The sequence below is a fragment of the Rhinolophus hipposideros genome (assembly GCF_964194185.1).
Source record: "Rhinolophus hipposideros genome assembly, chromosome: 7".
Taxonomy (NCBI): Eukaryota; Metazoa; Chordata; class Mammalia; order Chiroptera; family Rhinolophidae; genus Rhinolophus; species Rhinolophus hipposideros.
The window spans coordinates 636,177-660,356 of NC_138053.1; the positions used below are offsets into that span (position 1 = coordinate 636,177).

Here is a 24,180-nt window from a genome sequence, read left to right on the forward strand (position 1 = left end):
GGACAGAAAAGTATATATAATATTTTACTTTTTTATAAAGAAAAGAGCAAGGAATACACACACACACACACACACACACCACACATATGTAGTACTTTAATAAAATAAGTTTGGGAAGATACAGAAGAAACAAAAATAGTTATCTGAGGGTTGGTGGGAACTTGGTGGGTGGGGCTAGGAATGACACTACTATATATACTTTTATGATGTTCATATTAAACAAAAATGAAAACTAAATAAAACAATATGTAGGATCCATAGTATATATATACATAGACAGGCCTGGCAGCACAGACAGTAAGTGGTTAACAATGGTGTTCTCCAGAGCAACACAGCCAACATGCATGTGTTTGTGTGTGTATTTATATACATAGAGACATACAGACAGAGAAGGAGACAAAGGAGAGGGAGACAGGGAGAGAGAAAAATGTATTTTAAGGAATTGGCTCACATAGTTGTAGAGGCTCGGTAAGTCCAAAATCTGCAGGATGGACCAGCAGATTAAAGACCCAGCGAAGAGTGGTAGTTTGAGTCCAATGAGTTTGAGTCCAATGACAGCCTGCTGGCAGAATTCTTTTTTGCTAGGGGAAGGTCAGTCTTTCTTCTACTAAAGTTTTCAACTGATTGGATGAGGCCCACACATATTATATAGCATAATCTGCTTTACTCAATGTCCACCTATTTAAATGTTAACCTCATCCAAAAAGTAACTTCACAGAAACATCCAAAATAATGTTTGTCCAAATACATGGGCACTGTCATCCAGCCAAGTTGACATATAACCATACAAATTCATCCCTTGTCTACTTGGCAATCATATGCATCTCCTTAAACTTAATCTCTGGATAAAGGCTATGTAGCTAGGCCATAACTCTGCTAACATCATGCAACTATCTTCCATCTGATGATCCCTTAGTGGAAACACAACAACCCTGTCCTTAGAAGAGGATGCAAAGTCCCTGGGTGGTGTTTATTCTTCCCCCTGATATTCCGTAACTTAAATACTGTGCTATAAAGTTAACAAATTAGCAATACTTAAATACTATGACAAAGTCAATACATCCTACGTTGCATGATAAAGAATGAGAGAGAAGAAAACAAAGATATTTGCTAAATACATACTACGCATATGTACTCAAATTTATAACAAAACAAGGAAGAATACTCATGACAAAAGCAGTCCTCATTTCTGTAACATCATTTGGTTGAAGATGGTATTTATAACCACTTTCTTCCACTTACTTTCCTTTTTCCCTCAGCAAACACCTCAGCTGGCCATGGTTCTTAATCTTTGGTGGGACCCAAATCTTCATTCCTGAAGGGTCCTGGGCTATTAGTCATCGAGCCTGAATTGGGTTGTTGTAGTTTTCCATTGACTGATCGTAGGGCCTGGTAATACTGAGAGACACCCTGTTGGATCTCCTGTATTCCAGACATATTTTCATGGAGCAACAGTCCCATTTCCCCTTTGTAGTCAGAATTGGTCACGCCAGCCAGCACCATAAATCCCTTCTTTGTTGACTCAGAGGCATGGGGAGCCTGGAGTGGCTGAGGGGCAGTCTTTAATTTCCAGTTCAGTGGAATTATTATTGTGTCTCCTGACTGAAGCCTTTCTGCCTTTGGAACTAAGACTTGTCAGTTAGCAAAGGTCTTGGCACAGGTAGCAAAAATTTTACTAACGGATCACTGGGGATGCCATCCCATTTCCACCCCTTGATTTCTGGGTACAGGAGAACTACATATTGGATGCTGATTCAGAGCATACAAGCCTCTTGGAGAACCTTGCCTCAGCCCAGACCCCAGTTAAAATGTCACCTACCTGGCCAGCATTGTAACTGAGTCTTCAAAATGCAATTTCACCATTTTATCAAGCCAGCTGTTTTGGGATGGTAGGAAACGTGGTAAGACCAGCAAATTCTATGCGTGTGGGCCCATGGCTGCCCTTCATTTGCTGTGAAGTGAGTTCCTTGACCAGAAGCAGTGCTGTGTGGAATGCCATGATGGTGGGTGAAGCATTCTCTAAATCCACAGATGAGAGTTTTGGCAGCAGCATTGTGTGCAGGAAAGGCAAATCCATGTCCAGAGTAAATGTGTATTCTAATAAGAACAAAATGTGCCCTTTCCATGACAGAAATGGTACAGTGTAATCAACCTGCCACCAGATAGCTGGCTGATCACCCTAGGGTATGGTGCCATATCAGTGTTGGTCTCTGCTACTGGCAGACTGGGCACACAGCAGTGGCTGTAGCAAGGTCAGCCTTTGTGAGTGGAAAGCCACACTGCTGACCCAATGTGTAATCTCCATCCCTGCCACAGGGGTGGCTGGGAAAAGAAGTCAACTTGTGTCCACAGAACAAGTTATCCTAGCCACTTGTTAAACTCCTCCTCCGCTAAGGTCACCCTTTGGTGAGCATACATATGGGACACAAATATCTTCACATTTTCTGTCCACTTAGAGAGGTCCACAAATCTCTCTCCTAGACTTCCTTGTCACCAATTTTTTAATCACATTCCTTCCAAGTCCCTGACCATCCAGCCAAAACATTGGCCACAGCCTATGAACGGCTATAAAATTATGGTATATAATCACTCATCAGGCCATTTCTCCTTCCAAGCAAAATAAACAACTAGATGCACGGTTTGGCATTCTGCCCACTTAGAGGATATCCATTTTGAATATACTTTGTTCCCTTCTCCTCTTCCCCTTCCAGTATGCCCATTATTCTTATGTTCCTCCTTCTAATAGAGTCAGAAAGTTCTTGTAGAGTTCTTTCATTTCTTTTAACACTCAAGTCTCTCTCTTCTTCCATCTGTGTCATTTCCAGATTTCTATTTCAAACTAATTATTTCCTCCATCTAATCAGCTTTATTACCTAAATTGGATATTTCATTCTTCATGTCTTTTATTGAATTTCTAATTGGTTATTTTTTAAAGTTTCAATCCTTTTGGTAAACTATTCATTTTGTTCTTTGATTGTGTTTCCGAGTTCATTAAACTGCCTATGTTTTCTTGCATCTCACTGAGTTTTTTTCAGAACTGCAATTGTGAATTCTCTGTCATTTAAATCACATATTTCCATGTCTTTAAGTTCATTTTCTGGAGAGTTTTCATTTTCTTTCTGAGCTGTCTTCTTACCGTGGTTATTCATGGCCACTTGTTGGAGCCTGCCGACGAGACAAACGGTCCCTGAGTAGGGAGTGGGGATTAGAAAAAAGAGACAAGAGACAAAGATGGGATCGGGAGGGCAAGCAGTTCTCATTAGACTGCTGTACCTACTTTATTTTACAGCTTTCTTTTATGTGCACAAAGACAGGAAGATTATATCAGAAGGCTGAGACAGCAAATATAAAGTAACCCTGTTGTATTTAGATGTTTGATCCTGACTGTTCTCTAGCCTCTAGATAAACCCTTGTTCCCATAACAGATGGTTTTTACTTGTTTCTTTTGTTTAGATAAGTTTCCCTTGGGAGTTCTCTATTTGTACCTCTTGATTAGCCAAGTTCTCCTTTGGCTTTTTCTGTTTATTTTAACTCTTTATGCATCAGCTCCTCACAGCCACTGATGAATTATTATTTTTCTTCCTGGGTATCTAACAGGGGTGGGTTCTGCAGTAGGTTGATATGAAGAGGTCTTTCCTTTGCTTTCCAGTAGGTGTTGCTGGAATGTTTCATTTTTTCTCCTCTGCAGCCTTTTATTTTCTCTCATGCTGTAGCATTTTCTCTTGCACTGTTCCAGCTTCTCATGGGATGGGGGTTTTCAGAAGGTGGGCTTCTCCTCTGTGAGCAGGTCACCTGGGTCTTAGGAAACTGCCCCCGCGGGAAGATGTGGAGAGTGATAGAGTTCTGAGCTTCTGAAAACCCAATACTGCTTCTGCAGCCCGATGCAGAGCCTGTGTGTCTCAGCGGCTCTGGTTGCCCCGCAGGGATCTGCCCAGAAAATTGGAGGCGGGGTGGGCTGTGAGAGGTGGCTGGTGTGTTTGTGGCTCTGAGCAATGGCAACTACCAGTCCACAGCTGTCTCACCCCTACAGCTCTTTCCCTATCACTGGAATTAGTTGTGTGCTATGCAGGACCGTTGCTCCAGTTCTCAGAGCTGTAGATAGTCTGTTCTTTAATCTGACACTGCTACCGTTTCTTCTGAAGCCCGCTTCTAACCCTAGGAGGGTGCGGGTGGGGCAAGCTCTGGGAGGTTGCCGGGAGGCAGCCGGGATTTATGTCTTTGTTTTCTGTTTTTTGTACTGAGGGCTTAAACCACAGTTCTTACCTGAGGTGTCTGCCCCAAATACTGGGTTTAGCTGTATTACATGCCAATCCCTCAGGCAGGACTGTGGGCCACAGGTAGTGAACCTGCAGTCTGGATTCTTCCATCTCCCAAGACTGCAATGAGCTCTGGTCTGCAGTGAGCTCCAGACTGTGTCCTGTGGCCCCTCCGCCTGTGTCTCTGCACTTCCACCTTCCCTCCTCCCTCTCTCGCCCTATTTTATCACCTTCAGGTGATTTGGATCTCAGACGTTCTTGCATGTTGCTTAAGTTTTCCTTTGTTGAATTATAGCTGTTTAATTTGTTATAACTTCCAGGGGAGATTTCAACAAGCACGTCTCATGCTGCCATTTCTGTGACATATCTACTGGGTCCTTCTTTGTGTCTTGTTATAGCCTTTGTTTTAAAGTCCATTTTGTCTGGTATACATATTGCTATTCCAGATTTTTTCTTTTTCCATTTCATGAAATATCTTTCTCCATCTTATTACTTTCAGTCTGTGTGCATCTTTTGATCTGAAGTGAGTCTTTTGTAGGCAGCATATGTAAGGGTTTTGTTTTCTTATATATTCAGCCGCTCTATCTTTTGATTGGAGCATTCAATTCTTTTACATTTAAAGTAATTGTTGTTTTTCCTCCCTGGCTGCTTGAGGGTCAGCCACCATCATGAATGACACAGTAACTATCCAGACCAGCAAGTTCATGACCAATAAACTACTTCAATGGAAACAAATGGTCATCGAAGTCCTTCACACTGGGAAGGCAACAGTACCTAAGACAATACCTAGCCAAAATGTACAAAACCACACCAGATATCATCTTTGCATTTGGATACAGAACTCATTTTGGTGGTGGCAAGACAACTAGCTTTGGCATGATTTATGATTCCTTGCATTATGCAAAGAAAAGTGAACCCAAACATAAACTTGCAAGATATTGCCTGTATGAGAAGAAAAAGATCTCAAGAAAATAGGGAAAGGGGTGCAAAACCAGAATAAAGTTAGGGAAACTGACTGCAAAGGATAATGCTAAAGCTAGCAAAAGTGAGGTGGAGATTGGACAACAGAAAGAGTAAAGATTTGTCAGTGACTTTATCTGTGGTAATTGAGCAGATTTTTCATGAGCAGATTATTAAACAAAGAACCTTAAACAAATAAACTGTTGATAGATATGTAGTTATTGCCATTTTATAATTCATATTATTGAACTTTTTTTTCTTCTTCTTTTTAAAGAAGGCCCTCTAATATTTCTTGTAACACTGATTTGGTGTTGATGAACTACTTTAGCTTTTTCTTGTCTGGGAAGTTCTTTATATGTCTTTCAATTCTAAATGATAGCTTTGCTGGGTAGAGTACCCTTGGTTGTAGGACCTTGGTTTTCATCACTTTGAATATTTTGTGGCAATCCTTTCTGGCCTGCTAAATTTCTTGTCACCACACAGCAGTTTAACCTCGCCACGCAACAGCTTAACCGTTTTGTTTCCTTCTACCTGCCCCCAAAGAAATGAGTCTGTAAGATGGATCCTTTCAGGGACTTTGCTAAAGCTTTGTGTTTCCACCTTATGCCTCCCTATTTGGTCCCAGAAAGATGACTGGACGGTCAATGACGAGTAAAATTCCTCACGGAAGGAACAACTCAAGCCAGATGCATTCGTGGGGACCAACAGGAGAACCCAGGGGATTCATGGCGGTGGGCACAGACCCCACCTTCCTCGGGCTAAGGAAAGCCTCAGCCTCTGTGGCTGCATTCCTTCCCAAATCTGCAAGGGAAGTGATTCAATGATGTGCTTTCTACCTATTCAGATGCACATAGGTTTTGTCCCTTGGGGAAGTTGAAACTTTCGGTCCAGCTCTCTGCAAGCAAGGGTGATTGACTCGAAGAGATTTTCTATTATGATGTATAGAATTCACAGATCTTGAGATTGACAAGTTTTATCTCCTTTGCTTCCCCACCTAACTAATAAAAGGTATTGCGCCGGCCCGACCAGGTGCCACAGGCCAGACCTTGAGGTGGCTGGTCCCTTGGCCTCCGCATTTAAACTCTATTCATGGCTGCTGTCTTTTCTTTCTTTTTTTTAAATTTATTTATTGGTGTGACAATTGTCAGTGAAATTGCATAAATTTCAGGTGTACAATTCTGTATTACATCATCTATAAATCCCATTGTGTGTTCACCACCCAGAGTCAGTTCTCCTTCCATCACCATATATTTGATCCCCCTTACCCTCATCTCCCACCCCCCACCCCCTTACCCTCTGGTAACCACTAAACTATTGTCTGTGTTTATGAGTTTTTTTTTCTTTTTTTTTAATTAAATTTATTGGGGTGACAATTGTTAGTAAATTTACATAGATTTCAGGTGTACAATTCTGTATTATATCGTCTATAAATCCCATTGTGTGTTCACCACCCAGAGTCAGTTCTCCTTCCATCACCATATATTTGATCCCCGTTACCCTCATCACCCACCCCCCACCCCCTTACCCTCTGGTAACCACTAAATTATTGTCTGTGTCTATGAGTTTTTGTTTCTCATTTGTTTGTCTTGTTCTTTTTGGTTTATATACCACATATCAGTGAAATAATAGGGTTCACTGCTTTTTCTGTCTGACTTATTTCACTTAGCATTATACTCTCAAGATCCATCCATGTTGTCACAAATGCTCCTATATCATCTTTCCTTAACGCCGAATAGTATTCCATTGTGTATATGTACCACAACTTCTTTATTCATTCATCTATTGAAGGACATTTTGGTTGTTTCCATGTCTTCGCCAACGTAAACAAAGCTGCAATGAACATTGGAGTACACGTGTCTCTATAGAGAAATGCTTTTATATTTTTGGGGTAGATACCCAGGAGAGCGATTGCTGGGTCATATGGTAATTCTATTCGTAATTTTTGAGGAACCTCCACACTGCCTTCCATAGCGGCTGTACCAGTCTGCATTCCCACCAACAGTGTATGAGAGTTCCTTTTTCTCCACAGCCTCTCCAACACTTGTTACTATTTGTTTTGTTGATGAAAGCCATTCTGACTGGGGTGAGGTGATACCTCATTGTGGTTTTTATTTTCATTTCTCTGATAATTAGTGATGTTGAGCATTTTTTCATATGTCTACTTGCCATTTGTATGTCCCCTTTGGAGAAATGTCTCTTCAGGTCCTCTGCACATTTTTCAATGGGGTTGTTTGTTTTTTTTGTTGTTGAGCTTCATGAGTTCCTAGTATATTTTGGATATTAGCCCCTTATCTGAGGCACTGTTTGCAAAAATGTTCTCCCATTCAGTTGGTTGCCTCTTTATTTTGTCGACAGTTTCTTTTGCTGTGCAGAAGCTTTTAAGTTTCATATAGTCCCATTAGTTTATTTTAGCTTTTACTTCCATTGCCTTTGGAGTCAGATTCATAAAATGCTCTTTGAACCCAAGGTCCATAAGTTTAGTACCTATGTTTTCTTCTATGCAGATAATTGTTTCCGGTCTTACGCTTAAGTCTTTGATCCACTTTGAATTAATTTTGGTACATGGTGACAGATAGCAGTCCAGTTTCATTCTTTTGCACATGGCTATCCAATTCTCCCAGCACCATTTATTGAAGAGGCTGTCTTTCCTCCATAGTATGTTTTTAGCTTCTTTGTCAAAAATGATCTGTCCAGGGGGTGGGCCTGGTGGCTCAGGCGGTTGGAGCTCAATGCTCCTAACTCTGAAGGCTGCCGGTTCGATTCCCACATGAGCCAGTGGGCTCTCAACCACAAGGTTGCTGGTTCAACTCCTCCAAATCCCACAAGGGATGGTGGGCTCCGTCCCCATCAACTAAGATTGAACACAGCACCTTGAGCTGAATTGCCGCTGAGCTCCCGGATGGCTCAGTTTGTTGCAGTGTGGGTTCTCAACCACAAGGTTGCCGGTTCAACTCCTCTGAATCCCACAAGGGATGGTGGGTTGTGTCCCCTGCAACTAGCAACGGCAACTGGACCTGGAGCTGGCAACTTGAAGCTGAACAGCACCCTCCACAACTAAGATTGAAAGGACAACAACTTGACTTGGAAAAAAAAAGTCCTGGACATACACACTGTTCCCCAATAAAGTCCTGTTCCCCTTCCCCAATAAAATCTTTTAAAAAAAATTATGTGTCCATATTTAAGTGGTTTTATTTCTGGGTTCTCAATTCTATTCCATTGGTCTATGTGTCTGTTTTTCTGCCAATGCCATGCTGTTTTGATTATTGTAGCCCTGTAGTACAAGGTAAAGTCAGGGAGTGCGATACCTCCAGTATTGTTCTTTTTCCTTAAGATTGTTTTGGCTATTCTGGGTCTTTTGTGGTTCCAAACAAATCTGATGATTTTTTCTTCTATTTCTTTAAAAAATGCCATTGGGATTTTAATGGGAATTGCATTAAATCTTTATATTGCTTTGGGTAATATGGCCATTTTAACTATGTTGAGTCTTCCAATCCATGAGCACGGAATGTCTTTCCATTTCTCTGTGTCTTCTTCAATTTCTTTCAAAAATGTCTTAAGTTTTCCGCATATAGGTCCTTCACATCCTTGGTCAAGTTTATCCTAGGTAGTTTATTCTTTTTGCTGCAAATGCAAAGATAATTCTTTTTTGTATTGCTTTTTCTGAGATTTCATTGTTAGTATATAGGAATGCAATGGACTTTTTTTACATTGATTTTGTAGCCAGCAACTTTACTGTATTCGCTGATTGTCTCTAATAGCTTTTTGGTGGAGTCTTTAGGGTTTTCTATATATAGCATCATGTAAACTGCAAACAGTGATAATTTAACTTCTTCATTCCCAATTTGGATGCCTGTTATTTCTTTCTCTTGCCTGATTGCTCTGGCATGGACTTCCAACACTATGTTGAAAACCAGAAGTGATAGGGGACAGGCCTGTCGTGTTCCTGAACGTAGAGCAAAGGGCTTCAGCTTTTCACCATTAATTATAAGATTAGCTGAGGGTTTGTCATATATGGCCTTTATTAGGTTAAGGTATTTTCCTTCTATACCTATTTTATTAAATGTTTTCATCATAAATGGATGTTGTATCTTGTCAGATGCTTTTTCTGCATCAATTGATATAATCATATGATTTATGTCCTTTATTTTGTTTATGTGATGTATCACATTGATGGATTTGCGAATGTTGAACCATCCTTGTGACCTGGGGATGAACCCCAATTGGCCGTGGTGAATAATCTTTTTAATGCATTGTTGTATTCGATTTGCTAGAATTTTGTTTAGGATTTTTGCATCTGTATTCATCAGAGATGTTGGTCTGTAGTTTTCTTTTTGTGTGTTATCCTTTCCAGGTTTGGTATCAGGGTAATGTTGGTCTCATAAAATGAGTTAGGGAGTACTGTCTCTTCTTCAACATTTTGAAAGAGTTTGAGCAAAATTGGTATTATATCCTTTTGAAGACTTGGTAGAACTCACTGGTGAAGCCATTTGCTCCAGGACTTTTGCTTTTGGAAAGGTTTTGGATGACTGATTCAATTTCTTTACTGGTGATCGGTCTGTTTACATTTTCCAGTTCTTCATGGTTCAGCCTTGGAAGGCTATATGTTTCTAAAAACTTGTCCATATCTACTAGGTTATTGAATTTGGTGGCATATAGTCCTTCATAGTATTCTTGCATGATCCTTTGTATTTCTGTGGTGTCCGTGATAACTTCCCCTTTTTCATTTCTGATTTTGTTAATTAGAGTCTTCTCTCTTTTTATCTTAGTGAGTCAAGCTAAGGGTTTGTCGATTTTGTTAATCTTTTCAAAGAACCAGCTCTTTGTCACATTACTTTTTCTATGGTCTTTTTGTTCTCTATGTCATGTAGTTCTGCTCTGATTTTTGTTATTTCCTTTCTTCTGCTGAACTTCGGTTTCACTTGTTCTTCTTTTTCTAGTTCTTTAAGGTGTGACATGAGATTATTTATTTGGGATTTTTCTTGTTTCTTGAGATAGGCCTTTTTAATGACATAAATTTCCCTCTTAAATCTGCTTTCGCCGCATCTCAAGAATTTTGGTAGGATGTATTTTCATTGTCATTTGTTTCTATGTATCTTTTGATCTCTCCTCTAATTTCTTCTTTGACCCAGTTGTTCTTTAAAAGTATGTTGTTTAATCTCCATGTATTTGTGTTTTTTTCTGCTTTCTTTTTGCAGTTGATATCCAATTTCAAAGCCTTGTTATCAGAGAATATGCTTGCTATGATTTCAATCTTCTTAAATTTGCTGAGGCTGATTTTGTGTCCCAATATGTACTCTACCCTTGAGAATGTTCCATGTACACTCAAAAAGAATGTGTAGTCTGATGTTTTTGGATGAAGTGCTCTATATATGTCAATTATGTCCATTTCATCTAATGTGTCGTTTAGGGCTGCTATTTCGTTATTTATTTTCTGTTTGGATGAGCTATCCATAGCTGTCAATGATGTATCTAAGTCCCCTAGTATAATTGTGTTTTGGTCAATTTCTCCCTTTAGTTCTGTTAGTAGTTGCTTGGTATTATTTGGTGCTCCCTGATAGGGGGCATAAATATTGATGACTGTTATGTCTTCTTGTTGTATAGTCCCCTTTACCATTATGAAATGTCCATCTTTGTCTCTCGTTACCTTTTTTACCCCGAAGTCTGTTTCATATGATCTCATTATGGCTACACCTGATTTTCTCTGGGTACCATTTGCTTGGAGTGTCAATTTCCACCCTTTCACTTGAGTCTATGCTTGTCCTTGTAGCTGAGATGTGTCTCTTGGAGACAGCATATGGTTGGGTTTAGTTTTTTGATCCAATCTGCTACTCTGTGCCTTTTTACTGGTGAGCTCAGTCCATTTACATTTAGTGTGATTATTGATATGTGAGGATTTCCTGTCATTCTATCTTTAGTTTTCTGGTAAGGCTGTGTCCCCATTGTTTCTTTGCCTTTTTGTTGTTGTCTATTATTTCTATGTAGTGGTATTGTATGATGTTTCCCTCTGTTTCTTCTTTTATTACAGTATGTATTTTAGTTCTGCATTTTTTTTTGAGTGGTTACTCTTAAGTTTTTGTAAAATACATTTTGATGTTTAGAATATTCCATTTTCTTCAGCACACTTACCTTCTCCATTCCCATATTCCAGTTCAGGTCTTTACTCTCCCCTTTTTTATGTTGCCACAAATTGTCCCTGTTGATGATGGTTGAATAGCCTCCTTTTGTATTTCTTGTAGTGCAGGTCGTGGATTAGAAAATTCCCTCAGCTTCTGTATGTCTGGAAATGTCTTTATTCCTCCTTCATGTCTAAAGGATATCTTTGCTGGATATGTTATTCTTGGCTCATGATTTCTCTCTTTCAATAGTTTGAATATTTGGTTCCACTCCCTCCTGGCTTGTAGAGTTTCTGCTGAAAAATCTGATGATAATCTATTGGGCTTTCCTTTGTAGGTTATGGTCTTTTACCCTGGCTGCCTTGAGGATTCTTTCTTTTTTGTTGATTTTAGACAGCTTCAATACAATGTGCCTTGGAGAAGGCCTGTTGGGATTGAGGTAATTAGGTGTTCTATTTGCTTCTTGGATTCGAGGATCCAGTTCTGTCCACAAGTTTGGGAAGTTCTCATCAACAATTTGTTTGAATATATTCTCTGTTCCCTGTTCTCTTTCTTCTCCTTCTGGTATGCCCATTATTCTTATATTGCTCTTTCTGATGGAGTCAGAAAGTTCTTGTAGAGTTCTCTCATTACTTTTAAGTCTCAAGCCTCTTTCTTCTTCCATCTGTGTAATTTCCACGTTTCTATCTTCGATGTCACTGATTCTTTCCTCCACCTGGTCAACTCTACTACCTAAGCTGGTTATTTCATTCTTAATTTCTTCTATTGAGTTCTTTCTTATTCTCCAGAAATTCCATTTGGTTCTTTTTTAAAATTTCAATCTCTTTCGTAAAATGCCCATGTTGTTGTTTGATTGCGTTTCTGAGTTCATTAAATTGCTTTTCTGTGTTTTCTTGCATCTCGTTGAGTTTTTCAGAATGGCAATCTTGAATTCTCTGCCATTTAAGTCACATATTTCCATATCTTTAAGTTCCTTTTCTGGAGACTTTTCACTTTCTTTCTGAGCTGTCTTGTTGCCTTGGTTATTCATGGCAATTACTGATTTATTATTTCTCTTCCTAGACAATTACAGGAGTGGCATCTGCAACAGGTTGATAGGAAGAGGTCTTTCTGTTGTTTTCCAATACTTGTTGGTAGAATGTTTTATTTTCTCTCCGACTGCAGCCTTTTTTCCTCTCTCACACAGTAGTGCTATGTTTTCTCTGCACTATTCCAGCTTCTCACACAATGGGGGGATTCCCTGGGAAACGGGCTTCTCTTCTGTTAACAGTTCGCCTAGGTCATAGGGCGCCGCATCCCTGTGGGGATGCGGAGAGCTTTTGAAGTTCTAAAGCTCTTTCTGCACTAGGTTCAGAGACCATATGTTTCAGCAGTTCTGTTTACTCCTGCAGGGAGGGGATCTGCCCAGATAGGTGGGGCAAGGGGCGAGGTCAGTTGTGAGAGGTAGGCCAGTGCAATGGCGTGACCACCACCACAGCTGGTCCCGCTTCCACTGCTCCCTGCTGTTTGCCGGAACTAGTTGGGCTGTGAATCTATGTCTGAGGTCCACATTTCTCAGAACAGCAAATATTCTGTTCTTTTGATCTGACACTGCTACTGTTCCCCTTCTTTGTCGATGATTTTAGACAGCTTCAATACAATGTGCCTTGGAGAAGACCTGTTGGGATTGAGGTAATTAGGTGTTCTATTTGCTTCTTGGATCGAGGGCAGGGCAGTTGGGGGCAGGTTGAGCTCTGTGAGCGTAGGGATGGGGCAGCTAGTCTCAGTGCCTAAGGCTTCCATTCTCTGCTTGGCATTGAGGGCTTAAACCACCGTTTTCAGCCTTCTTCCCTCAGTCTTTTCTCTGAGGTCTCTGCCGTGAGCATTGGGTTCAGCCGTGTTATATGCTGGCCTCTCAGCCCTGTGGGCCGTAAGAGGAGCACTAGCAGTCCGAGTTCTAACCCCTCCCGCAGCTGGGGTAGTTCCGGGATGCAGCGAGCTCAGAGCACTGAGCTAGGTCTGCGTCCTGTGTCTTCGGGCTCCGTCTCCGCACTTCTCCCTTCCCTCCTCCCCCACTTGTGCGATTCTCCCACCTTTAAGTGAATTCAGTACTGGGCCTCTTCGTCTTGCCTGTCTGCTGTGCAGGGAGTCGTGGAGTTATTATTGTTCCATTAGTTTTAAATTCCAGGAGAGCTTTACTGAGGTTCACCTCATGCCACCATTTTGATGACGTGCTGCTGTCTTTTCTTAAACCTGCACCGCCCTCCTTGCTCCTACAACTCTCGTCGGCACAGGACGTGACAGTTTCTGTTGAGAAGCAATCAGACAATCTTATGGGTGCTGCCTTGTAGGTAATTAACTGCTTTTCTCTTGCTGCTTTTAAGATTCTCTGTTTGTCTTTACCATTTGCCATTTTAATCATGATGTGTCTTGGTGTGAGCCTCTTTGAGTTCATCTTGTTTGTGACTCTTTGTGCTTTCTGGGCTTATATGTCTATTTCCTTCACCAGGTTAGGGAAGTTTTCTGTCATTATTTCTTCAAATAGATTTTCAATTTCTTGCTGTCTTCTTCTTTTTCTGGTATCCCTATGATGCAAATGTTATTACATTTGATGTTGTCCCAGAGGTCTCTAAAACTCTCCTCATTTTTTGGATTTTTTTTTCTGTTCTGATTGGGTGTTTTCTGCCACCCTATCTTCTAAATCGCTGATTCAGACCTCTGCTGCATCAAATTTACTGTTGATTTTCTCTAATGCACTCTTTATTTTAGTTATTGGATCCTTCATTTCCAATTGGTTCTTTTTTATGTTTTCTATCTCCATTTTTATGTTTTCTACCTCTTCGTTGAAGTTCTCACTGATCATTGAGAATTCTTGTAAACAGTGTTTTAAACTCTGTGTGTGGTACATTGCTTGTCTCCATTTTGTTTTAGTTCTTTTTCTGGAGCTTTGTTCTGTTCTTTCATTTTGGGACATGTTTCTTTGTCTCCCAATTTTGGCTGCTTCTCTGTGTTTGTTTCTATGTATTAGGTAGGGCTGCCATGTCTTCCGGTCTTAGTAGAGTGGCCTTATGTAGTAGATGACCCATGAGGCCCAGTGGCATAGTCTCCTTGATCACCTTAGCTGGGTGCCCCAAGTGTGTCCCTTGTGTGGGTTGTATGTACCCTCCTGCCTTGATTTCTGTTTGTACCTCAATGGGAGGGATTGACCCTCAGGCTGATTGGCTGTGAGGATTGTCTGTGACTACAGTGGAGGAGCTGTTGTGTAGGGGCTGACCTTATGGAGCAGGATTTGCTTTACCAGGGCTCTGGTGCCTGCCCAGTCTTCCCTTTGGGTATGTTGTCCTTGGAAGTGACCAGATGGTTCTCTACTCTGTCCAGAGCCAGCCACCAACTGTGCAGGGCGCAGGGCCTCCTGGGAGGGACCCAGCTGCAGGCCAAGTTCAGCCAAAGCTTATGCCCTGCCCAAGGCCATATAGCATGAGCCAGAAAGTAATCCATAGATGGCTGCCACCCATGCTGGGCTTGAGGTGTCTCAAGAGGCCAAGCTGAGAACTAAGGCTGAGTGCCACCCGTGCTGGGCTTGGGTCTGCTTAGCAAGTGTTATGACGTACACCGAGGCCAGATGCTGCTGGTTTGGGTTTTGTGGACTTTAGAGAGATTTTGGGAAAGTCCACAGCATGAGCCAAGACAGGCTGTTTATATGGAAAGCCACTGGAAGCAGCTGGGGTTGGCCTGCAAGTTGGGTAGGATGGGGTGAACAGTGTTAGCCAGGTTGATAGAGACACAGATATGGCAGCCACCTGAGTCTGCACACTGGGAGTGGGGTGGGCTCAACAAAGAAATAATGGATTCTGCCAGTCCTTCTTTCCAGGAGAAAGCTGCCCCTCCGGTCCTTGCTTTGAAGCCAGACAATTCAGTTCCTCCCCACATGTCACTGTTGCCTTTTGAGCTGCTGTCCCAGCACTGGAGCTCTGAGTGAGTCAGTCTGTCAGTGAGTAAGTCTGTGTGCTAGCCCATTAAGAGGAGATCCTGGGACTCCAGCTGCCCTCTGTCTTACTCAGCCACAATCTCTGCTGGTCTTCACAACCAGAAGTTGTGGAGACTTCTTTTCCCAGCACTGGACCCTGAGATAGGGAGCCTGGTATGGGGCTGGCACCCCTCACTCCTCTGGGGGGACCTCTGAAACTAATATATCCGTCCTGGTTTTTAACTACCACACATGGGTAAGGGATTAGTCCATTCCATGTTTCTGTCCCTCTTATCAGTCTCGATGTGGCTTCTTCCGTATGTCCTTAGTTGCAGGACTTTTGTTCAGCTAGAGTTCAAGTGATTCTCAATGATGGTTGTTCTGTAGTTTAGTTGTAATTTTGATGTGGTCATGAGAGGTGGCTAGCACAGTGTTTACCTTCCCCACCATCTTTACTGGAAATTCTTTTTTTTTTTTTTAAAGATTTTATTGGGGAAGGAGAACAGGACTTTATTGGGGAACAGTGTGTACTTCCAGGCCTTTTTTCCAAGTCAAGTTGTTGTCCTTTCAATCTTAGTTGTGGAGGGTGCCATCCAGCTTCAAGTTGTTGTCCTTTCAGTCTTAGTTGTGGAGGGCGCAGCTCAGCTCCAGGTCCAGTTGCCATTTCTAGTTGCAGGGGGCACAGCTCACCATCCCTTGGAGTCAAACCGGCAACCTTGTGGTTGAGAGGACGCATTCCAACCAACAGCCATCCGGGAGCTCAGCGGCAGCTCAGTTCAAGGTGCCCTGTTCAATTTTAGTTGCAGGGGGCGCTGCCCACCATCCCTTGTGGGAGTCAAGGAATCAAATTGGCAACCTTATGGTTGAGAGCCCACTGGCCCATGTGGGAATCGAACCGGCAGCCTTTGGAGTTAGGAGCACGGAGCTCTAACCTCCTGAACCACCGGGCTGGCCCCTTGACTGGAAATATTTGCTTACAGTATTTTAAAAAGCAATCTAAGATTTAAAAAAAAAAAAGATGCACATTTGTAAAAGTAGATAATTCTGTCATTCATTTGGGAAAAAAACAACATCTAAAATAGCCAGAAATTTTTCAGAAAAAAAAAGATTGATGAAAAGGATCTAGCCCTATCAAATTTTGGAACACATTGTAAACCTCCAGTAAATAAAATAATATGGTGCTGATACTTGAATAGACAGAGCTGTGCAGCAGAATATAGTCCAAAGTACATCTAGATACATTTGGGAATGTTGCAAGCACTAATAATTACTTTATATATTAATGGTGGAAGACATGAATTATTCTGGAAAAAACTAAATTGGACTCTGTTTTTTTCCGAATAACCAATTCTTTCATTCTCAGACACCAACTCTCTCCACCATTAACTCTGTGTCCAACAACTCAATGAATTCTGACACTACCTGGAATTAGTGCAGACTGTACACTTAAGGGCTCAGTCCCACAGCACAGCATCCACTTCAGACACCAGTTGCAAGCCCCAGGTCCCCGGGCTACCTGCACTTCTGCCTGACTTGGTAACAAATTTGGGAGTTCCCCCAACACTTCCTCAGGTTTGAAAGATTTGGAGACTGACTCAGAACTCAGGAAATCACTTTATTTAGGTTTACAGGTTTATTATAAAATATACAACTCAAGAACAGCCAAATCCAAGAGATGCACAGGAAAAGGTATTAAGGGAGTGATGCAGAGCTTCTGTGCCCTCTGAATGTGCCACTGTACCAGGGTATCAATGCATTCACCCACACTATTTGCTCAACCATTTTTATAACCCACCGCCAGCCACCAATACTCCCCAGAGATTGGGGGTGGGGGCCTGATAGTTTCCACCCTCTAATCAGTTTTTGATCATCATGGGGCTATCTAGGCTTCTCACCTTGACTCACTGCATTAGCACAGACACAGGTGTATTCCAAAGGGGATTGCTATGAGTAACAAAAGACATTCCTGTCACTCAGAAAACCAATGGTTTTAGGAGTTCCGTGCCAGGAACCAGGGTCAAAGACTAAATACATATTTTCATTATACCACAGATTCTTCTCATTCCTTACCAAAATAAATCCCAAGTGAGTCATGGGAGAAACTGACTACATGAAAAAGAATTTTTAATGTCTAATTGGAAAAAAGACATAAATACAAACAATACTGGTGAGACAGGATAGGTAGCCTAGGAAATTGACAACCCCCTCCAGGGTACAACCTGAGGCATCTCACTGGTTACACATGTAACAATTGACCTGCAGCTGAAGAAAAACAAGAACCAGTTTTATCCAGTAAGGCTAATTCCCTTGACCAGAACCTGACCTTTAGCTAATTATGATGTCATTAAAATCTCATTTACATTGTGGTTACTACAACTCTGGCATGCATCTGACCCCATGACAGTTCTGGAGAAGTCAAATAAGGATGAAAGAGCAGGAAACTGAGGATCCCACCTACTGGGAGGAAACTGATAAGCCATGTCAATGGGATGTTACCAAAACCTGCCCCCTGGAAGGGATAAATACACCTGATCAGGACTTCCTCAGTGCAACCCAATCTCTGAGTTTGCCCACACTTCCCTCTCAAGTGTGTACTTTCATTTCAATAAACTCCCTTTGCTTTCCTGCATCTGTCTGGCTCTTCAATTTTTTCTCCTGAGGAGATAAGAACCTGGTCACAGCTGCTCCAGGTTGAGTCCTCTCTTAGACATTCTCGTGAGCCTCTGGTGACATTGGATAAGTTAAATTTCAATACAGAAAACATAGAGCTCCTGAAAATCCATAAGAAAGCAAAATAGGAAAACAGACAAAAGACATGAATAGACAGTTCAAATAAAAAGAACTAGAAATGGCTCTTGCATATAAGATATATTATCAACTTCATTCTCAAAGCAAAACTTTTAAGATACCATTTTTCACCTATGGGCACAAAATATTGAACATTTTTAGGTATATCCTTCTGTTCTGGTCCTTTATTGATATTGTTGAGTGAAAAATAACATCAACTAGGTATTTAGTCACGAAAAAGGATTTATTCAGGAAAAAGAAAAAGGTAGCAATCCAGTGAAGGCAGGCATGGCAAGCCACATGCACATTCTGGCCTGCATGCCAAGACGGAGGAGTCTTCAAGGAAAGGAAAACGGAAGTTGGAACCATAGACCTTTATTATAGTGTTCTTCCTGTGGGGTTCTCATTATGTAGAATGCGAGAACTTCCATAAGCCCTAGCTCCTCCCATAGATCCTCCTGACTGATTATGTTTGCTTAAAGTTCCAGTTCATCTTTATCAATATATATGCATATACATATATATTTATATATTGGGGGGATTTAACAAAAATAAGACACTGGACATACTTTGTATATTTTATGTTTTCATGTGTATTTTTCTGCATCCCCCTTTTTTGGATACACAAATTTGGGGAGGTTTGCAAAAATAAAGATATTCTGAATTTTTAAAATATACTCAATGTTTATATTTTGATGCATGTCCTCTGCCTTTTTTGTATAGATGCACGGGGAGTGTACAAAAATAAGATCATAATAGACACAGACAATAGTTTAGTGGTTACTAGAGGGTAGTGGGGGGAGAGGGGTATTAGATAAGGGTAAAAGAGATCAAATATGTGGTGATGGAAGTAGAACTGACTCTGGGTGGTGAACACACAATGTGATATATAGATGATGTATTATAGAATTTGAAAACAATGTAACTTTACTAACAAATGTCACTCCAATAAACTTTAATTAAAAAATAGATCATATTATACATACTATTTAAACATGTCTTTCCCCCTTATCAAGAATACCTATTTATGTCATTAAATATGCTTTCATCACCATCCACATGGACTTTTCAACACCCATCTTTCTGATTTCCCTATCCTTTTTGATCAACCCCAGGTCACACTGTTGTATTAGGGGAGAGCCAGAAACCTAGGTTTCACCCTTGACTACTTCCTTTGCCTCAGGAAGTAGTCTACCCCCACCCCCTCCAGTCTACCCCTAGAGTTATCTTCATCACTAGTTCTTTGGGTTCCCAGTGCTGGCAGCCTTAGGACTAGACTTCTTAATTAGCAAACCAGGCCATAACAGTCAGGACAAGCTACTTCTCCAGATGTCTCGTGCAACCTTCTTCCCTCCATCTTATGTATCCACCTTTCGCTGAGCATACCAGGCCCTTCCACTGTCACTCTGTCACTCTGTCTGGAATCACTCTCCTAAGCCTTCTTCTCCTGCAAAGTATCTATGTGTCTTTCAAAATCTCATTCAGAATTCACCTCCTCCAAGAAGCCTTCCCTGATGCTAATACCTTTGTGCTCACAGCACTTCATTCATCTCTTAAATATCCTACACTTTAGTGTCATTTATCTGTTTACAAGTTTAGCTCCCTTACTAGGCTATGTGCTTCTTGAGGATTAGGATCTTACTTATTTCTATACCTACTGGATGGGAATTGAGATGGGGATGACAGTGAGGGCAGGAGAGAAGAGGTCCTCGAACAGTGTTTCAGGCTGAAGAAAGGCAGGTAGAATGTTCCAAGCACTAAAAAGTTCAGAATGACCAGAAGCATAAAGTGAGAGGGAAAGAGAGAAGGGTTTTAAGCCTGGAGAGGAAGGCACAAGATGTAGTTGACTCTGGAAGCAAATTAAGACATTTAGATTCCACTGTAAGGTCTTTGGGGTAACTGAGGGACTACAAGCAGAGCTGTGGCTTGTAGATTTACTTTTGATAGATTGCTCTACTAGCAACAAGAGGACTAAAGGCAGAGCAAAAACTTAGGGCACTATGATAGTTATCCCAATAAGAAATGATCATGGCCTAAACCTGAGTGGTAGACATGGGGATGGAGAAAAGTACATAGAGTGGAGAAGGGTGACATCTAGAAAGTAGGTGTGAAAACATTCAGGGAGCATGTGAACATGGCAGCCTGAGGCAAAGGAAGTAGTCAAGGGTGAAACCTAGGTTTCTGGCTCTGCCCTAATACAACAGTGTGACCTGGGGTTGATCATTTAACCTCTTCCGGTGTTGATGTGATCATGTGTGAAACTGGTTTAATACATGACTTCAAAGGATTCATATTAGGATCAAATGAACAACTGATGTGAAGGTGCTACGAAAATTATGTAGTTAATTACATAATATGAACGGTAGTGGTAATTAACACCTTCCATGTCCGGCATAATACAAAGCATGTTATACATGCAATTTCAGTTTTCTCTATGATGTCACTTACCCTTACTTAATAGATTAGAAAATTGAGTCAAAAATGTTAAGTAACTTTTCCAAGGCCACATACTGGTAAACATTGCAAACTAGAATTCAAACTCAAATTATTTCACTCTGGGATACTTTCTAATACACCACCCTGCCACATTAGAGTTCTATCCTTAAAATGTTCTTCCTTATTAAAATCCCTCCTGAATCAAATAGCAGAACACCTGCCGCCACCTCTATTTCTTCAATCGTGGCATACTATGGTTCTGCTCCCGCAATGAGACTTTTTAAAATTCTCCAAACAACATTCTAAAGTTCTCCCATCCTATACATACATTAGCATATAGGCAACACTCCCTTGCTACTCTATTTTGTATCACATACTGGAAAGAATTAATTTGCTTGAAAGTGTGATAACCAAAACTAGAAGAATGATATATGCAAATAGCTTGCCTCTAAAGGAATAATGAGGGTCCTTGTTTTGCTGACTTTGTCTAATTCCTGGTATGATGTTAGTGGAGATGCCTAATTTAAGATTCTGGTATTTGTTCATTATGGATATTTTGCATAAATTTTGCCAAAATCACTGCATTAAAGCATTGATCTCGATTACTGAGTTTTGGGTGCCTCTTAAATTTTGCACCTCAGGGGAGTGGAAGTCTTTACACTACCCCTTTCCCTACCTGCAAGTAGATGACTGAAGTTCCACAATCTTCATCTCTGTTCATGTCTCCCACACATCTCTAACAGTAGCTAAGTAAATCTGCATGCACAGCAAGTAACATCATGGGGCTCCTTCTACTGTGTTGTGTTATACTATCACTCAAACCTATACAGATGCTTTTGTGATTTTCAATTATACATAAAATCCCCACATAAAAGCATTATATACCAGGACATTCATTGTAGCCTGAATAGAAGATCTGGAACAACCTCAACGTCCATTAGTAGGTGACTGGTTAACTATGTTATTCTTACAAAGAATATCATGCAGCTGTTAATGAGGAATCCCGCTATTTTCACCTGCTCCCCTCTCCCCCAAGCAGTGCTGGGCTGCATCGTGCTCACTCCCAGCTCCTGCTAAGCCAGTGCCACTGTTGTGTCTTTCCAGCCACCGTCGTGATGATCTACTGGGACCAAATCAGCCATGATGAGATGTTCTCCAACATCTACAAGATCCGGGAGACTGAGGATGGGCTGTGCCTGGAGGTGGAGGGGAAGATGGTCAGTAGAACAGAGGGTGATACTGATGACTCCCTCATTGGTGGAAATACCTCCGCTGAAGGCCTGGAGGGCGAAGGTCCTGAAATCACAGTAGTCGCTAGTGGCTAGTGTTGACATTGTCATGAACCATCATTAGCAGGAAGACAGCTTCACAAAAGAAGCCTACAAGAAGTACATAATGAAATCCCTCAGAGGGAAACTTGAAGAACAGAAACCAGAAAGAGTAAAACCTTTTATGACGGGCTGCAGAACAAATCAAGTACACCCCTGCTAATTTCAAAAAACTACCAGTTCTTTATTGGTGAAAACCTGAATCCAGATGGCATGGTTGCTCTGTTGGACAACTGTGAGGATGGTCTGACCCCATAGGTGATTTTCTTTAAGGATGGTTTAGAAATGGAAAAATGTTAACAGAGTTGGCCATTGGGATCCATCACCTGTCATCATAATTAGCTGCTGCTTTTCCTCCACTCACCCGGTCTAGAACAAATAGAACTGATGTTATTTTGAGCTCTTCCATTTATTTTTACCTTGATTTATTTGGAGTGAAGGCATTGTTTTTAAGACAATCATGTCATGTAGACTGTCTAAAAGTAAAATGCATTTAAACTCTTTTGAGAGAATGTCTCTTAGTTTAATACACATTTAAAACCATCCTGTGTAGTGTTCCTGGAGAAGCTAGAGCCTGCTAGACCATTACTGTAAAGTGTAAGACTGTCTTCTGATAACTTCTACAGTGAAAAACTACTGGGACTGGAACATGAAAAACAAGGATCAAAAGTCTAAATTCAGAGTTGAGTGAAGGGAAAGACCATCCTCACAGCAAACATTTGAAGTGGATTCCTTAGACATTTCATCACCTACAAATGGAAGTAGTTAACTCTGGAAGAGATTACCTAAAGAATAAAAAGATACTAATACAATTGGGGACAAAAATAAGGAATCAGCTTGCATTGATATTTTACAATCTCCAAGATACTTTAAGTATAACACACCCAACACTGTGTATTATGAATTGCCATTTTGTGAGGGGAAAATGCTTATATTTATGTATGTCCAGAGAGTGCCAAAAAAATGTATACACATTTTAAGAAAGGAAAACTGTATTAAAAATTGTAATACTCAGTATATACCAATAACAAAAGATGGATACAAGTCACATTTGACTTCTGCAATTACAGGAGGGGCTCAAAGCAGTTACCATCAGAGTCCAGACACTTCTGATTAGGGCTAACTACTGCTTGAGTAATGTTGACCAAAGTGTCCACTTGTATACATTTTTTTGGCACCATTTTTTTGGCACCCCAGTATTTATTTATAAATTCAGAAAGCATCTGGGGTAATTCAGAGTATCTAAAGGTAACTATGCTTGTTTGGAGGAAGTTATACCAGCAGGAAGAAGTCTTACTTTTATCATATACCCTTTGGTACCTTTTGAATTCTGAACAATGTTCATTATCTATAAAAATAAAAAACAAAACATTACTGAATACCTGGTACTTGGAGGGGTGGGGGAACTGGATGCTAGAAAACAATTGTAGACATGTTTTTCAGAATTTTTCTGTCTTCAGTGTCCTCTCAAAGGCTGGATAACACTGCTCAATCAAGTTTGAGCTTTCAAACTCGCCTTGAGGGCCTAAGGCTTCAGAAGTGAGTTTTGAGCCCAGAGGGTGAACTGACTTGCTTCTCCTCAAAGGCTACACCAATCCCATAGATTTCTAAAGGCATCAAGCACTTTCTCCCTTGCATTGTATATCTTCGTCCTCCCTAGGCCTAAAACACCTAGGATACTAGGCGAGGATAAGAAACATCCAAACCTCTAGAGTATTATGAGTTTATTTTTATGAGTTTATTTATGCTGGGAAGCAAAATCTCAATGGAGTGAGAAAATGCTCCGGAGAATGGCAGTTTCACAGCTTATTTTATGTATTAGAATCAAAGGAGACATAAGGAGGGTTCCACGAAATCCATTGGTGGTCGATTAAGGAGGTGGAAGAAAACAGAGCAGGGAAATCTCTGGGATCGGATAAAAGGCAAAAGGCAGAAACACACTTCTCACATTGGTGGGTGCAGGACAGATAATAATTAACATCTACAGCACGCTGAGATGGTACGTGGGAAACAACATAAGGAGGGGCTCTGTGCGCTCGTGCTCTGGCGCTCTTTTCCTCCTTCAAGGAGGAGGGAAAGAAAATTACTCTGACACTTCAGAGATACGTTACCCTAGATGCCTGGGCTGTGGCCAGAGCTCCCTTAAGGCAAAGGCTAACCTTTGCTGCGGACGATGGAGGCCTACCTGCTCTCACCTGCCCAGGTAGGACTTGCGACCAGACAATCGGGGGTGGTTACTTCGTTCGGCAGGACTGCACCTGGCGCCGCTGAGCCTGTCGAGTTTCTCGCAGAACCCTTTTCCATTCACAGTCCTAGTCAGATTCACTGCAGTAGCCCCACATGACCTGGAACAC

General features: G+C 41.2%; 1 protein-coding gene and 1 pseudogene across 2 annotated transcripts in view; one reads left to right on the forward strand and one right to left on the reverse strand.

Moving 5' to 3' along the window:
- The window catches only part of SEPTIN14 (septin 14), a gene marked incomplete at both ends in the record, with an annotated part of 390,465 nt that extends 383,149 nt beyond the window's left edge, over window positions 1-7,316 (reverse strand). Inside the window, one exon of the mRNA XM_081053016.1 lies at window positions 7,155-7,316. Within this exon, the coding sequence (XP_080909142.1) occupies window positions 7,155-7,316 (162 nt within the window). The remainder of the gene's footprint in view (window positions 1-7,154) is intronic.
- Window positions 7,317-18,138: 10,822 nt separating this feature from the next.
- LOC308499511 (translationally-controlled tumor protein-like) lies at window positions 18,139-22,251 on the forward strand (annotated as a pseudogene). The gene has a single exon. The product of its transcript is annotated as a translationally-controlled tumor protein-like (transcript).
- The last annotated feature ends 1,929 nt before the right edge of the window (window positions 22,252-24,180 follow it).